General features: G+C 31.1%; 1 protein-coding gene across 3 annotated transcripts in view; it reads right to left on the bottom strand.

Moving 5' to 3' along the window:
• Positions 1-14,200: 14,200 nt before the first annotated feature.
• spn-E (tudor domain containing 9 protein spindle E) overlaps positions 14,201-18,888 on the bottom strand; it is a 124,792-nt gene continuing 120,104 nt past the window's right edge. For all 3 annotated transcript variants that reach the window (XM_087150694.1, XM_087150692.1, XM_087150693.1), the window contains one exon: positions 14,201-14,445. In XM_087150694.1, the coding sequence (XP_087006820.1) occupies positions 14,319-14,445 (127 nt within the window). In that variant the 3' untranslated portion in view covers positions 14,201-14,318. The remainder of the gene's footprint in view (positions 14,446-18,888) is intronic.

Consider the following 18,888-nt stretch of genomic DNA (forward strand, 5'->3'; position numbering starts at 1 on the left):
CAATCCCCGAAAATTGCTATGCAATCTTATATGGTTTGCTTCGCTCGCTACTAACTTAGGTACATTGCAAATGCACAAAATTCTAAGAATTCAAAACAATCATTCAAATCCGTATAAAAACTTTTTTTTAAAAGAAAAATTACATCTTTTTAGTAAATACTAAGTCATTAAAATAAATTTGAATTCAAATAAATGACATGTAATTCGTTAAACCTATTAGAAATGTGCTATAGTATAAAATCTTAAAGCGTAGCAGCACGACTGAGACTCATTTTTCAATGAATAAATAAAAGAAATAAATTCGTAAGAAAAAGCGCTTTCGACAAAATACTAAAATAGAGATCTATCGACAAAGACTACTCACTTCTGCCTAGCTTAATAGTATGAGAATTGCCGCAGCTGATAGGGTGAATTTCGGAAGAGATCACATTTGGTGAGAATGCTCTCTCTGGTTATTTCCGTTTCCGTTTTTAAAAGCGCTATATGTTGACCTCATCTAGTTTTGGCATGTGACATTTTTAGCGGCAATCATGGGTCGATTTTCTAGCGTTGCCACTCGGGGAGTTGTGATGAGGCCTTTTTTTGTCGCCGTGTAAGAGAATAGAGATATTGTCAAAATTATATTATATATCGTCTCATTTCACCCATTAATAAACGAACGTAAACAAGTACAAACCAGTTTCAGTCGAGTTAAGACAATAAAGCTGTATAGTGTCACCTGATAATTAAGATTTTAAATAGAATCTTATAGTGCGTCTAATAATTTGATCAGGGACTGTATAAACATTACACCTTTTTAAACGTGCATGTAACAGAGGGATCCAAATAGATAGTGTCAATAGTGCATGTGCTTTTTACTCTTTATGTAAGAATTCATTGTACCCCAAAATGTAAAATTTTGGCAAATATCTTCTGCGCTCAGATAGTCATAAAACGCTTGTATAAAGAATGGGAGTCATAAAAACAATAATGCCGATTCGTAGAATATCACACTTCAAAAGCAAAATCAAACTATGAAAGTAAAATTAAAAATGTATTGTATATTTCGGAAGAAAAAAAAGTCACCTAAATTTTAGAATAATACTGTAGGGGACATTGGAATGACGTTGCATCGATGGAATGGAAGTTTTTTATTTTTATTTTATAGTATAACCGTCGTTGAACAGTCGACCCAATTTTTGGGGTTTACGACTACTAATATTCAACTTCGTAGCCTTGTCGTTTTGAAACCAATCCAGAAGACAAGGGAACTCCTGGATCAAGTAGTGAGAGGACTTCTTGATGGAACTAACCCGCATTTGCGTTACATGGAGAGGAAGATCACGAGAACCTCCCACGGTTAGCCTAACGGCAAGGGGACTCTAACCCATGATCCGACTACAACACTGAGGATATTTCCCATCAGCACTGTGGTCGGTGCAAGCCGGATGCGGAATTCGTATCGACCAACCATCGCCGGGATCGAACCCCGGTTTACCTCATTGAAAGGCGAACGCTCTATCCCTTGAGCCATCACGATATATTATATACATATGGAATATTTATTATATCAGGTATTATATTAGTATATTGCTAATAATTAGAACATACTATTAGGCGCACTGTGGTGTTTTAATAATTGCATGTTTTGCACGAGTTTATATGCAATACTTTTATATTTAAACACACATGTAATGGGTTCTTTATTCGGAAGATTTTTTTTATATACTTCCTATTTGTATTTATTTTTAAACGTATTGCATGACAATGTTAACCCCATTGATACAGGAGCAAGTGTAAACCGGTTGCGTAAAAGCACCTGATAATATAATTAACATAGAATGCGTCTAACAATCAGTACATCATTTGTTTAATGCCATCATTAATAATGCGTCGGATACTCATTGAATGGATTTTAATTGATGTCATAGCTCAGGGACGGACAAACTTTTTTGGCCAAAAATTGAGAAAAAAATTGCTTGGTGGGCAAAATAAAAACTTCAAAATTTAAATTTAAAAAAAAAGCGATATTTAAGCTTTAATTTAAATATTTAGTGAGATGAATGAAATTTCGATTTCATTTTTACAAGTTCCTTATGTGAGGTTCGAAGTGAGATGTGCTTACTTTAAGGAACGAGACTAAATGCTTGTCTGTTAGTCTACTTCTAAAATGATTGTTTAAAATGTTTCAATGATGATTGTTTAAATGATTGTTTAAAATGTTTAGTTGAAAACTCTTTTTCACATATATATAAGATTCAGCAAACATAGCACTGATTTTCTGGACATGTAATATTAAGATTTTGGATACTAGCTTTTGGTAATGATTTGTAAAACTCAAACATTGGCATATTTAGAAACAACTGCATCACATGATTGCTAGATTGTCCTCTCGGTGGAGCTTAAAATGCCACATGTGAAGCATAATTCACCTATGTTAGATTCCATAAGTTTGCTCCTCGAGAAAGACATTGGAGCCGATCTACTGCTATTCTATAAAGAACTTCTCCCTTCAACATTTTACCAATTGAAGCTTTTTGTGCTATTTCCATCCATTCATGTTTTGTAGAACAAAAATAGAGAAAGTAAAAAGGTCATCAGTACTTTGTTAAAAAAAGAAAGAACATAAATAGCTTCAAACAAAGTCGACAAGAAAATAGATGCATATTTTTTATATTTGCCCTGCATCGATAAGTTAAAATTCCATCCGCGGACCGAATAAAACCTTCCGACGGGCCATAGTTGGCTCGCGGGCCGTAGTTGCCCATCCCTGGGGTAAATCAACCAGTGAAGGAACATTTCATATATATTGATTAAAAATAAGAATTTGAACGTTTTTCTTTAAATTGATTGGTAACAATACATAGCTTACTGCCAAACAATAGGAAGTCAACTAGTAATGTTTTGGATTACCTGGTCAAATAGACTTCTCTGGAAAAATTTTTGAATTTCTTATAATCTCTGCAACACCTTGTTCCTTTGAAAAAATTATAAGGTGAGTGTTTGTATTTATATGTTTGAAGTGGAATTAATTGCATGTAATAGTTTTATTTTTCTCACTGAGAAAAAGAGAATTCAAAATATAGTTATTGAAGTTACGTTTTATTTTATTTTAAGCATCATAGCATAATAAAGTACTGAGATAAAGTACTCAGAATGTACCATCCGCGGGCCGGATAAAACCTTCCTACGGGCCACAGTTGGCCCGCGGGCCGTAGTTTGCCCATCTCTGTCATAGCTATTTGTTATCACTCTTTTATGCCTAAATAGCTTACGAAGGTTTTACCAAAATATGCCTTCGAAATTTCCGTTCACAAAGAAGAAGAAAAAATTCGGATGGGTTTCGAGTTTCTAAAATAAAATTAAAAAAAAGAAAAGAAAATGGCGGTTCGTTCTGTGTCAGCAGGTAGAGATCTGTCTTTTTTTGAGGAGATTTCGATATGGGTGGCAAACTTCTCCGTGGAATCTCCATCCAGGTTCATTCACCATCATTCTGCCTGGAGAAGAACCCGGAAACGGAAACTCTTTGCCACCATCACTCAAATTTATAACTGGGGAATCTTTGTCTTTCAATAAGGCGATGGTGGAGTGCGATGAAAGAGATTTTCCGGCAACATTCCTAGACGGGGGGGGGGGGAATAGTTTGACCTGAAGTTTGTCAGCGATTTGCATGCCTCCCCCCTTCTCCCCACGGGTGAAAAAAAAAACCCTTCCAAAGTGGTAGGTGGGAGGTCGTCGAACGTAAAAAGATCTTTAATCTGCTCTCTCCCCTGATTAAAAAGAAAACTTTATGAGGAAATAGTGGTGATACGGAATGACTGCTGTGGAAATTTAAAAAAACTACCCGGAAATTAAAAAAAAAAACTGTTTTACTTCTAACGTGTTTGCAGGAAGCATAAGAGAAAAAGAATAATGCATATATATATATATATATATATATATATATATATATATATATATATATATATATATATATATATATATATATATATATATATATATATATATATATATATATATATATATATATATATAGGACTCTTATTTTAAGCTATTTATCCCGCGATGAAGAAAATTTGCCGGCAAAACTTCGACAATTCAAATAGTGCACTCATATCTTTACTTATATATATACATACATATATAAATACACACACACACACATATATATATATATATATATATATATATATATATATATATATATATATATATATATATATATATATATATATATATATATATATATATATATATATATATATATATATATATAATAAATAAATACAAAAAACACGAAGAAAATTTAGAAAAACAATAAGTTTTATTTATTGCGCGTAAGCTGCAAGTAAATAGAACTCATAAAATAAGTTCAAACTGTAGAGAAAACAAGGGAAAATATACAGAACGATGAAAAAGGGGGGGGAGAGAAAAAAAAATAAAAATAACACGAAACCGAAAAGAAAAAAAAAACAATCCGAATAAAAGGACAAAATTTTTTTTAAAAAATCTGGAAAATAAGAGATATAATCTTTTCATCAACCCACACAATTATATCCGCAAAAAAAGAGTGCTTTCTAATATTGCATCAATATAGCCGAAGCAAACTATATCAATACAATAGTGTGAGGAGCACTCAGAAAATTTTACAAAACAATTACAACAAATTAAATAGAACACAATAAGTAAAAATAACGCGTAAAAACAGAAAATGAAATCAAAAGAAAAAACAGAATAAAACATGAAGTGAAATTAAAAAAAAAAAGAGAGAGTAGCGATTTCAAATAAACTTACATGAAGGGAAAATTTTTCAAAAATTATTTAAAATATTTTCAATATTTTCTGTTTTTTTATATGAATGAATATGGAAGAAAAACGTCCCTTCATTTCTAATGAGATTACAAAGATTTTCATTCGTTTATTAAAATACAGTCGGACCTCAACTTAACGAAGTCGCTAAATCCCGATAATAAGTTCGTTATATGGAAAATTTGTTAAATATAAAATCATCTTTTGAAGTACTTAAACGACACAAAACAGGTTTAAAATTCATAAACACTAGACATAATTAAAATAGCAAAGGATACACCTTTATATTGTAAACTAGTAACTACTATTTATTTTATAAATCTTAACCATAAAAGAAATCTGCATGGAAAGCAAGAACAGGGCAAAACATTATCCAGTATTACACTATCATGCTACATACATTTTCAACTAAAAGAAGCTAAATTTATGCATAAAATTATTGCTGCTTTTATTATTAAAGTAATATTAAACATGCGTGCGTTCTAAAGTTTAATGGCTACTGATAAAATCCGTTAATTTTGTCGTTTATGTTAGAGTTTTTCGTTTGAAATGCGAACAAAAAGAGAAAGTGATTTCACTGCCTTCTCTAAAAGTTAAGTATCTTCAAAATTCAATTCAAGGTTATTTCCCCCATAAAATGCGTTAATAAGTTTAATATTTTGGGAAATAGGGAAGATGGATCTCAAAGAAAAGTTCGTTGAATAGAAAATTCACTTCGCTATTCGGAAGTTATTTTACGAAGAAATTTCCAAAATAGAGAAATTCGCAAAATGGAAGTTCGTTCACAAATCGCTTGATATGACAATAAATGCTGTCTACACAGTTAGATAATACCGTACTTTTAAATTTTCGGCTATTTTTTTTATTTTTTTATTTTCCTTTTAGTGGCACCCATTTTTTTTAACTAACTGTTCAATTTTTCAGAAAGTTTTGGAGATCATCTTTATCCTCAATAACATGAATACAACAACTATCAGCTGGGATAAACAAACGCTTTTAACTCGATAATACTAACATTCGAAAACAAGTTATCCGCGTATTTGAAATCTAAAACTAATTTAAATGAAATGACCTTTTCACATTTTGCTAATGAATAAACAAATTGTGGAGGGATACAAAACTAGTTAAAATTAAGACTTGAAATACTCAAAAGGTTACTATCCACTTAATTTTTGTTACATTAACACAGCTGTTAAAGAGCATATTTTTTTTTTTTTTTTTTTTTTGCAATATAATGTTGCATGCCGATAGCAAACTTTGATTCTTTATTTAGTTAATGTGGGCAGAGAACGAACGATATCGAGTGGATGAAACGAAACTGTTTTATTAAATAGACTTTCTTGGAATCCCAGTGTTTACTTATAACAAGAATTTTTCAAATGAAACTTATCAGATACCGCGGAAGTATCACAAGTGTGGTGGTTCCCCATGGATGGTGTTTTCAATATAAATGTAAACGATCTCGAGCTCAATTGCTGCTCTAGTTCCGGTTAGAAAGTTTTCAACTGCTTATTCTGCGAGGCGATATTTTCAAACGGATAAGTTTGTTTTCAATAAAAGAAACAAATTAGATAATTTCTGAGCTCAAACCTGCGATATATTTCATAAGATAGTAATGTTATTAAGTCATTCTGGTGAGTTTGAAGTGAAAATTTGTTTTCGCTAATTTATAGATAGTGTTAAAAAAAAAAAGGTAGCATGGTTGCTAGATTTTGAATAACTCGCTTTTTTGGCAGTTCTGATTTGGCCTTTTTTTTACTCGATTATTACTGTTTGTTTTTGTCGCAAGCTGTACACGTTAGCATACTGTTCGAGCAGCAAGATCAAGTTTATCAATTATAATTCAGGTTTAAATTTAAAAGTTGGCACACATCATTGAAAAGGTAAGAAGGGTTTTATAACGATTCTTTTTTCATATGTTAGGTTTACATATTTATTATTGATCGAACCACAGGTTACTTCTACTGAACACTACTATTTCACAAGTAATGTCAAAATTATATACCCTTTATAAATTTTAACATTAATAAAATAATATAAGCGTACTATCTTTTCCCTATTTTTCTTATTATATAACATCTTTATTAGTTATTGTTTGTGTTATTCAGAACTCATTGTAAATACAAGTAATAAATAAACAAATACAACATTTGCAAGAACTACGATTCAAAAGAATCTCAAATCACAATTATCACGTGGCTTCAAAATACACCTGAAACATTAATCCGGAACTATAGGCGGTAAAGATCCATACACACACGCACACACACACACACATATATATATATATATAAGTTCAAAATGAGGAATAAAACAAAGAAAAATTATAGACATATGAAAAAAAGGGGGTGGAAAATAATAAGTAAAAAAAATAAACAACATTTTATTTAAAAAAAAAATGAAATGTGAAAATGAATATATATATATATATATATATATATATATATATATATATATATATATATATATATATATATATATATATATATATATATATATATATATATATATATATATATATATATATATATGTATGTATATGTATATTAGCATTAAACGGGTCCTAATTATCTTCAGTAGTCTTAGTTGTTCATTTACGTCGCTCTAGATTTGCACAATGGGCTACTGGCGACGGTCTGAGAAACATCCCTGAGGATGATCCGAAGGCATGCCATCGCTTTTGATCCTCTGCACCCCTGCTTCGGTAGCCAAACGACCTGCACGTGAATTCGAGAACTTTACCGTAGAACAGTTTAACGATGACCCATACAGCACAAACTCAGTCCCTGTGCAGACTGATCCAAGTGGTCACCCACCCGCACACTGACCGCAGCCAGTGATGTTTGACTTCGGTGATCAGCTTTGAACCGTGTCTTAACGATCAGTTCACTGCTGAACCCTAACTATCTGCAAGAATTCGAACGCGCAATTTTATACTTCATGATTCGAGTTGTTTTAAAATTAAAGTGAAATTAATAAAGGAAATTGTTTACCAGTAAGTTATTTATTACTTATTTAATAGTATTTTTTTTCTATTCTATTTCAGTGTTTTGTTTTATTCTGTTTCCTGTGACATTTGAAGCTAAGAATTTTCTCCTTCGGTCAGCAATAGGGGACGTTTATTTCTTCTGCAAAGGGATAATTTGGTGCAAGTTTTCACCTTGGAAATGTAAAATTTAGCTTGATATATTTTTTTTTAGAATTCAAACAAACAAAAAAAATCATTTTTCAAATAGTAAATTTAATTCTACAAATATTAAGCAGAAAACAATAATCTTAACAGGGGCTGTGTCTTAGCCTACCCCCCTCGGTTCAGTGGTCTTTGAACAACTAGTTATTTTACAAGAAGGAGAAAAACGGAGCGTTGAGAACAATGAAAACACACTTTTCGAGAGTTCAGTAAAAACATCTCCCAAGGAAAATTTTCTCTAGGAAGAACATCTGGTTTTCCTTTTAACGTCTGTATATTCCATTTGTTTATGGAAACGAATTTCCTTTCCTCAAAGGCAATTCTGAGAATCATTCAAAAGAAATCTTTTGCTGCGGAAGAAGAGACACATAATTAAAAAGGAAAATCGTGATCTATTTTTGAATGAAACGAGCTTTAAAATTAGTGTTTGACTTGAACAAATAGTTTAAGGCAGGAAACAGAAAGGGCAAAGAGTGAAACCATCTCTCTTATTGAGACGATAGACTCTGTGTTGGTGGTCAAACGCCATCCCATAAGAGAGTGATGTGAAAATCCAATTGTATCAAAACATCCATACAAAAGTTCTATTCCACTGAAAATTTATTTCATGACTCAGTTAGATTTTCTATAAAGATGCGTTTGGAACCTCAAATCGGGTGATCGATCAAATCGCTACAATAGAATATACTAACATTACAAAACATAAATAATAAATATTTTTCCTTGATATTTTGCTTCATTTATTATTCAACAGATGTCGCCACAATATTATTATTACAAAATATAAATAATAAATATTTTTATTTTATTATTTTGCTTCATAATTTAATTATAATAATAAATATTTTTATTTTATTATTTTGCTTCATTTGTTATTCAGTAGATGTCGCCACAATAGAAAATACAAATATTACAAAATATAAATAATAAATATTTTTTTCTCGATATTTCACTTCCTTTGTTATTCAATAGATGTCGCCACAATGGAAAATATTTATATTAGGAAATATAAATAATAAATATTTTTTCCTTGATATTTCACTTCCTTTGTTATTCAATAGATGTCGCCACAATAGAAAATATTTATATTATAAATATAAATAATATTTATTTTTTTCTTGATATCTTGCTTCATTTGTTATTCAACAGATGTCGCCACAATAGAAAATATTATTATTATTACAAAATATAAATAATAAATATTTTTATCTTATTATTTTGCTTCATTTGTTATTCAGTAGATGTCGCCACAATAGAAAATACAAATATTACAAAATATAAATAAGAAATATTTTTTCTTGATATTTTGCTTCATTTGCTATTCAATAGATGTCACCACAATAGAAAATATTTATATTACAAAATATAAATTCTTCTTCTTGGGCACTACAGCTTATGACATAACAATGCCATCCCAATAACTTTTTGCCATCTTGATCTATTCTGTGCCATGGCTTTCCAGTTAGTTATTCCTATTATCCCTAGGTACCTCTCATCTGCGTCCAGCCACCTGGTCGGTTGACGATTGCTTTTTCTCGTACCTTCTAGTTTAAAAAAATTACTTTTTTAGCGATGTTATGGTCTTCAGATCTATAAAGGTGTCCCAGCCATCGAATGCGATTGGTCCTAATAACATGAACTATGTCTGGCTGTTTATATTTTTTATATAACTCATGATTACAAAGGGTGCGCCATTTGTTATTCTCATTGACGGCACCAAAATTTATTCTGAGTAACCCTCTCTCAAAAATAAGAAATTTTATTTAGAGTCCAGCACTCACTAACATATAGGATCACAGGCCGGAGGACTGTTTGGTATATGGTTAATTTTGTATCTTGTTTAAGAAATTTACTTTTCAGTTGGGTTTTAAAACCAAAGTAGCACTTGTTTGCTATTGCTAAACGGCTATCGTTTTCGGTATTTATGTCATTTTTGCAGGTTACAGTACTCCTAACATATTTAAATTCATCAATAGCTTCAAATTCATAATCAGTTACATGCAAATGCATTGCCTTAGTGAGCCCTCTGTTTATCTTCACATATTAAGTATTGTCAGCATTAATGGTTTGTCCCTTTTCACTAGCTGCTACTTCAAGAGCTTTGAAGTTCTCCACCACTGATTGTCTAGATCAGTTTTTTTTACCTTTGTGGTGCAATGGACTCCTTGCTTTCTCGTCGAAGTCGTGTTTGGTAAAGAAAACATCAACTTCCCTTGTAGTTTACAAAAGAGACTCACAAAATAAGAATTCCTCTTTGATAGTATAAAGAGACACCTAACGAGTTAAAACAAGAGGTTGACTACAATTCGAGATGTCTATAGTTTCATCCAGTTGCATACTAAAGGAAATTGGCGATGCTTTTAATTCATCGATGATCTGCTTCAAGATATTGCAAGAAATTTCAACTATTCTTGAAAGTAGCACACCATTTGACAATAGAATAGCCTCAGTTTTTTCTTTCTCTGTTCCTGTCCAAAGACTAATTCAACCATTTCCAGCGCACATGGCTTTAATTAACGTCCCTCCAATAGTATACGATATGCATTTTTGAGAAAATCCTCTACCAGAGGTTTTTGTGGAATACCAAATGCAAGTTTGGTTAATGTTGCAGATTTAAAAAACTGGGCTTTCTTCTTGGTAAAAAATTCCAGATCTAGTAACCTGGACAAGGTGTCAAATGTACGTAGTTTGATAGGGGATGATTAAAAATAGCACAGCGGACGCCATCAGGGGGTTGCCTCTGATGGTGCAAACTGTAAGCCGGTTAGTGGGGGATGTTAAAAATATGGCAGGGATATTAGTAGGCTGTATGCAGTCTGAACTGAATTTCTGTATCTCGCTCACCTAGCTTCAAATATATGTATTTTCCCCTTTTAGGGAAAAAAAGATGAATGTCATTTAAATACTATTGATCCAAACGTTTTAAAAAAATAAGTTGACGGACCCCCAAAATATGACCCATGGACCCCCAAAGGGGTTCATGAACCACAGGTTAAGAAATCCTGTTTTAAAGGAACATATATGCAAAGAATCCTTAAAGCAAAATGTGTGAAAAAAATGTTAAATAAATTTTACAAATTTGTTAAATAATATTGTTCAAATGAAAATTTTCTAAAAATGTTGGGGAGGGCCAAACTTAAACATTGCTTGATGAATGAACTATTGCACGGTAGATGTAGCAGCAGTTGCAGGTCATTTACGTCGCACTAGAGCTGCACAATGGGCTGTTGGCGACGGTCTGGGAAACATACCGGAGGATGATCCGAAGACATGCCATCACAATTTTGATCCTCTGCGGATTTACTTTTTGTAATTTAAACGTTTAGAATATACAGGGCAATTCAAAATGAATCGAGCAATTACTAATTCCTATAGCTATTTAATGAAAGAGCGAATGTATCTATAAAACCAGCAAAAAATGTAGAAGGAACTTCAACTTTTTGTATACGTGTGTCACAGATTTTTTATGTGACTTCCGTTGGTCACTCGGCCATAGGTGGCGCCTCTGGAAAACAAGAACAATCGCACCCACTCTGCCTTAAAAGCATACGTCAACAACAACACAGACATCTAGTCGCTAGTTCATTTCCCGTCTTGCATTCTGAAGCTTTTGTGGAAGTCATCGAAGCAAGCGCCACTTTTCTATTTGCACAAACATCTTATGCGTACGTTGTTTTTATTTAAAAAGGTTCTTGATTGTAACGCTGACGAAATCTTCTCTCCAATTGTTAAATTCTAACACGCAGAATGCACGGGACTTTCCACTAAAAACTATCGCAGGATTCCCCTTTACTGCGCCCTACGTAATGAATGTTCCATCTGCATTCTATGTAAATCATATGGATGAATTATTTTTCATTAGATAGTCATAGCTGTTTGTAATCACTATATTAATTTTGAATTGTATTATTAATATATACATACGTATATAATACATTCGTATATACAATATGTATGTATGTATCCATCTATATATGTATATATATTTGTAATCACTATATTAATTTTGAATTACATTATTAATATATACAGTCAAACCTCGAATTCGAGATATCGAAAATCGCATGTTATCGATGGTAGAATAAAGAAAAATGCTCTTTACATACCTTATTTACTATTATATATTTATTAAAAAAAAACACTTTTTACACTTTCATTTAAAAAAAGATTCAATTGTTGTTTGCTTTAGAGATGCGTAAGAAAGTTTGTCTATAACACTTTCTAAGTGGACTGTAGCTTTAAATGTCTCCTCTGACATGTTTGGCTGCCTCTCAATAAATCTCCTTACAGTGTCCACTGCAGAAAGTGCTTGTTTGTTAGTAACATTGGGTGGTAAATCTTCGACTTCCTTTTCTTCTGATAGTTCACAAGAAGCTTTCGTTTGAGCGATGATATCATTGTCATCCCACTGACCACAGACTGTTACTGCATCATCTACGTTTACAAAGCCATGAAATTCGATGTCATTAAGCTTCATGAGTCTGGTCAATATGTCCCAATCATTTTCGGTGTAGTTTTCAGCAGAATTAACGATATTGAGACTACTTTCGTGATCTTTAATGACTTCTTGAAGTCATTCATTATTGTTGCGTCATCCTCTCTCTCTGTAAATGTAGCGGTACTCAGAAGCTTCAAGGATTCCTACGAGAGCGGTCTTAACCAACCAATCTCCCTTGTTAATAATTTTAAATAAAGTTGAAGAAAAATTGTAATTATCCTGTTTACCAGCCTATTTGTCCCTTTCCTGCTCTTTTGATTGCTATATTGAATAATTTTTTACAATCTAGCATCTCACAATTATCGTAGAGGAAGACACATCATTCCTTGCCTGTCAGCCATTCAAAAATTTTTTATTTTTTTTGGAATATTTTTTTAATTTTAGAAAAAAAATCTACACTATTTATGGAAAAAAAATTCAAGTTATTGAGGGAATAGAAAAAAAAATCGTGAAATCAAGTATTTTTTAACATTGAGTGTATAGGAAATTTGAAGGGAATTTTCTTCTTCTTCTTCGAGATATCGAAAAATTCGTGAAATTGAGGTTCGACTGTACATACATATATATTGTATATACAGAGTTGCACATGCGAGTTCAATAATCTCACCGAACCCGGCTCAGTAGACGTTCGTACGGACTCACAAGTATTTCTTCAAACATGCAAAATGATTGGCGATTTCATACACTATGGACCGACAGTTGGATTTTGGTTGATTGTCGAAATGGGTTGTGGTCGAATGAATTGTAAAAACGTTGAATAGAACAATGTGAAAAACACGTTTTGCAAAATACATACAAGGTATCTGCTACATTTTAGATTTTCAAATTCATGACTTTTCATGATCAATTAAAAGAACTTTTCATGACTTAACGAAGTTACTAGTTTCTCCCAACAAAAACAGAACAATACATTTAAAAAGCATTATAATACATTCATTGCAATGATAGGTTAACCAAAACAGTTATACTCTGCACCTTCATATTTAGAGATTTTAAATTTAAACAGAGAAAAAAAAAAGAGTTGAAACAATAAAATAGTTAAAAAAAAATACACAAGCAAATAATTTTTTTTCTTGTTCTTTTTCTGCAGAATTATATTCTTAAGATACTTTTCTTGTTCATCGGAAAGGAAAGAAATACTCCTGATTTTCCTGTTCTCATTTCGGAATTTAAAAAAAAATTCGCTAATGACTGGGTTGCTTCAGCTAGAATTTTAAATTAATAAAATAAAAAAATAATAAAAATTCCGAAATCACAGAAGTTGAAAAGATAATTCACTCTAGAAATGATGTTTTTTCTTTCATTTTATGAAAGAACACCATAATTCTCAAAGAACATGATAAAAACATTTTATATTTTAATCAAATATGACTGTGAGTGGGGATTTTGTTAAAAATTCAGATATTCGGAACACCATAAAATTAGAGGGAGGGGTAAAATTAATTTTGAAAATTTGGTGACCTAAATCCATGACTTTTTTTAAAAAATAGTTAAAATCATGACATTTCATGTTCGATACCAAATTTCATGACTTTCCAGGTGGGTGGATATTCAGTACATAGCACAAGTCGACATGGTAAAGAAAACAATCTCATTTTCGAAACGGTAAAATTAAGAACTTTTTAAAAACACCCAATGAAAAAAAGTCCCTTTAAGTGTTTCTTAATAACGAAAATCGAAAATAAGCATCTTTAAGCACCTTTTTAAGAACGTTACTCACCATGTATAATATAAAAATATTGAGAATGACTCTTTATTTTTGGACAATAATTGTTTATGTACACAAATGAAAGAAAAACAATGCTGATGATATGATTATTTACAGAACAAAACATTCCGCAGTTATTTTAGTTTTATTTTCCTTTCCCTCCTCTGATGAGCTGTGCTGTCTAGGTGGACCAGCAAATCTCGCTTGGAAACAACATCGACAGAGCAGAGCTCGCAGCGGATGAGTTCGAAATCTCTGCTCCTGCAAACAAATCAAAACTCTTTTAAGTAACAGTTACTCAAAATGACTCTTTTATCGAGTTTGAACTCGAAAGGGAAAAAGTTTCGACAATCGTGCCAAACTGAATAACTTATTTAACTAAGAAATAACTTACCTTCAAACTTAATTTAATAACTTAAAAACAAATTATAATAATTTATAATTATTAAATTTATTATAATTATTTATAATTATATTTAATAATAATTTAACAAACTTAATTGTGTCACAGAGTGACCCTGATGTTCAAAAAATCGATATCAATTTATATATCATACATATTTCATGTTTAACATAACTTTTTGAACTAACATTTATATTGACAAATGAACAATATGACACCTTTTCAGTAACTACTGAAGAATATGACACCTTTTTAGTAACTACTGAAGAATATGACACCTTTTCAGTAACTAATGAAAAATATGACACCTTTCAGTAACTACTGAAGAATATGCAACCTTTTCAGTAACTACTGAAGAATATGACACCTTTTCAGTAACTACTAAAAAATATGACACCTTTTCAGTAACTACTAAAAAATATGACATCTTTCACAGTAACTAATGAAGAATATGACACCTTTTAATTCACAAAAAAAACTTACTTCCGACAAGAATCACGATATTGGATTTTCAAATTGCGTGAATACGTATAGCGATATTCTGTTTTAAATCCCGTGAATCGTAATTGCGATGTACGATTTTCAAATTGCGTGAATACGAATCAGAACATGTAGCTTTAAATCAGGTGGATTCCAAAATCAATGTTTGATATTAAAATTGCATGAATGAGAATCACAATATTAGAAGATTCCGGCGCAGTTCCAATCAAATAAAATGGCGAAAGAATTGCGTAAGACTTGATTCTTCATGTAATTGACGGAAGAATGTACGTAAATGTTGCGTTAACGGGATTTAGAGAAGGCATCAAAATTTTTTCGGATTCGTCTGAGAACCAATGGTATTGAGATAAGCGGAATTCTGCGATACTCGTGCAAAAATCACATGTCCTGCTTCTAGTTTTTATTCCGGGGTATCCCTGGAATACAATCACCTCTGTTTAATGATGATTTACAAGATCTATATTATATAATAAATCAGAAAATCCTAAAGACACAGTTTGTATCTATATATATATATATGCTTAGAGTAAAAAGAAAAGGCATATTTTTGAAGTAATGTATTAAAATACAACAATTCTATAAATGCCAACTTGGAAGTCCTAAAGTGAAGGGGAGACAATTTTATTAAAACTGTTACATAATACAGTGTGCGTAGCCAAATCTTTCAACAAAAAATAAGCACCTTTTAAGTACTTTTTAAGCACTATATACATTAAGAAAATAATTTTCAAGGACTTTACATGATCATGATAAGATAACTAGTTTCTGACAAAGAACTCTTTTCTTGATTATATTAGCCACCATAAAAAGATCGAGAGATTTTTCGGTTAAATTTCAAAGGGTGGAAAATGAAGCCTGAAATTGAGAATATCGCGCAAAATGCAGCAGAGTTGCTCACGAGAGAGCAATAATCTCACTGAACTCAGCTCAGTGGATGCACAAGCGGACTCGCAAGTACTTCATCTAACATGCAAAATGATCGACGCTTTCATACGCTATGAAACGAGTGTACAGCGAAATAGATTGCGGTTGAATGAATTGTAAAACGTTGAACAGAACATCGAGAAAATCAAGCTTTTGCATAATACATGGAGAAAATCGACAGGGTAAAGAAAAGAAAATCTCATTTTGCAAAAGGGAAAATTTAGCACTTTTTAAAAACACCCAATGAAAAAAGCACCTTTATGGGCTTTTAAATAACCAAAATCGAAAATAAGCACCTGTAAGCATTTTTTAAAAAAAGCAACGCACCCTATTATAAAAGCCAAAATTGCAGTATAACCAACTTATTAAATCAAAAATTAAAGCATGAAATAATAAACAAGATTTCCCCCTACCAAATCAATTTTTAAAAAGTTTCTAAGATCCTTAAATTGGATGATAAGAACAATGGCATTGTTTAAATTTGAAAGAAAAAATTTCATACACCATTCCTCTTATTAATGCTTTTTAAAAATAATATTTCTATTAAGTAACTTTCAGAAACATTATTAAAATGTATCAAATTGTGTTCTCCATTGATCTTTCCTTTTAGTGCAAAGAGAAGCAACAGTTTTACCAGTTTGGTTCGAAATTGGCTCAATATGAATCTATAACAGGGTGCATAGCCATTTTTTCAATCAAAAAACAAGCACATTTAAAGTACTTTTCAAGCACTCAAAAAATATTTTTAATCACCTTCGAAAAAAAAAATAATTAGGATTTGTGCATTAATAAAAATTATTTTTTCTAACGTTTAAAGTACTTAATTTGCAAACATAAAATCAATAACATTTTCAAAAACTTGACATAATCATGATGATATAACTAGTTTCTGATAAATATTGCAGAGAAAATTGTGAAAATAATGCATTTTTTTGTAATTTAGAACAATTGACATGGCAAAGAAAAAATCTCTCCTTAAAAGATAGAAAATTAAGCACTTTTTACAAACACCGATGAAAAAAGCACCTTTACGGGCTTTTAAAAAACATAAATAAAAAACAAGCACCCTTAAGTACTTTTTAAAAATGTTACGCACCCGTATAAGAACGTGCACCGAGGAATCAATATTGGGATGTTCGGATTTTTTAATATTGGTTTTAGAATGGCCTATGTAGGGCCTACAATGGCTAAATAATGGATAGAAAATATCACGTGAATCTGAAAATTCTACATAGGGCCGATATTGGAATAATAAAGGCCCTTCGAACCATTACTGAGCCGAGATTCATGACTATTGGCCCAATAAAAGCAAAAGTCATTTTGCTGCCAGGGTTTATTCATTTTTTAACATGAGCATACACCCATAGCAAATTCATATACAGTCAAACTTCTATATAACGAACTTCCATTTTGCGAATTTTTTCAAGGAACCAAGAAAATTTCGGAAATTTCTTCGTAAAATAACTTCCAATAGAGAAGTGAATTTCCTATTTAACGAACTTTTCTTTGAGATCCAATCTCCCTATTTCCCAAAATATTTCAGAACATTTTAAACTTGTTAACTCATTTCATGGGGAAATGACCTTGAATTAATTTTCGAAGCCACTGCTTTATGAAATGTATTACTGTTTTCTCTAAAAATTATCTTAGAGAAAGCAGTAAATTCCCTTTCCCTTTTTGTTTGCATTTCAAACGAAAATCTCAATTCAAATTACGGGTTTCATCACTAGCAATGAAACTTAAGAACGCATGTGGTAATGTATGTTTGAAATTACTTTTTTAATAAATGCACCTATAATTTTATACCTAAATTTAGCCTTTTCTTAGTTGAAAATGTATATAGCATGATTGTATAACACTGCATAATGTTTTGCTCTATTCTTGCTTTCCATGCAGATTTCTTTCATGGTTAAGATTTATAAAGAAATAGTAGATACTAATTTACAATATAAAGGTGCATGCATTGCTTATTTTAATTATGTCCAGTGTTCATGAATTTGAAACCTGTTTTGTGTCGTTTAAATATTTCAAAAGATGATTTTCTATTTAACGAATTGTCAAATTATTCAACAAAAAATAAGCACCTTTTAAGCACTTTTCAAGCACTCAAAAAATATTTTTAAACACTTTAAAAAAATATTACACAGGGTTGGAAAGTTTTTGACAATTGACTATGTTATCTTCTTTTAACTGTCATGTCAAAGAACCTTTTGGCAGTTGACAAAAATCATGAAATTTTAAATCATGTAAAACGAATGGCGTTTTCATACGCTACGGACTGACAACAGGGTTGCCACAGTAAAAAATGAACAAAAATAGTTGTTTTTAGTAGCCTCAAGCATGAAAATAGTTGCCTAAAACTAGGAAAATAGTTGCCTGAACAGGAACAAAAATTTATCAAAAATAGTAGCCAAATAACTAAAATTATAGCTTAATTGTCAAATACTATTATTAGGACTGGGTGATGTCAGAAATTTTAAATCGTGATACATCGTCAGTTAGACATCCCGATATAGTGATGTATCGCAATTTAGCATTTGTTCAAAAATTACCTATGGGAAATCTTTAAATGAATCTAAAATAAATAAAAAGGAATAAATCTAGTAAAAAAGACAATATTAATTCTAAACATATTCTACTATGACATCAATATCATTGCTTAATTTTTTCAATTAAATTAATAAAGAAGTTAAAGTAAAAGCAAACCCAAATTTCATTTTTCTTAAATTAAAAAGGATTTAAGATTCATTGGTTTAAAATAATAATACTGTAACAAATCATTTTAAGTACATGAAGTAAAAATTAAAAGAAGAAAAAAAACGAAAGTGGAAAACAAACCAAAGAAATGTTCACTTAAGAAATTTTTTTTTATTTTT

This window comes from Parasteatoda tepidariorum, chromosome 9 (assembly GCF_982258835.1).
Source record: "Parasteatoda tepidariorum strain Cologne lab strain chromosome 9, Ptep-v5.0, whole genome shotgun sequence".
Lineage (NCBI taxonomy): Eukaryota > Metazoa > Arthropoda > Arachnida > Araneae > Theridiidae > Parasteatoda > Parasteatoda tepidariorum.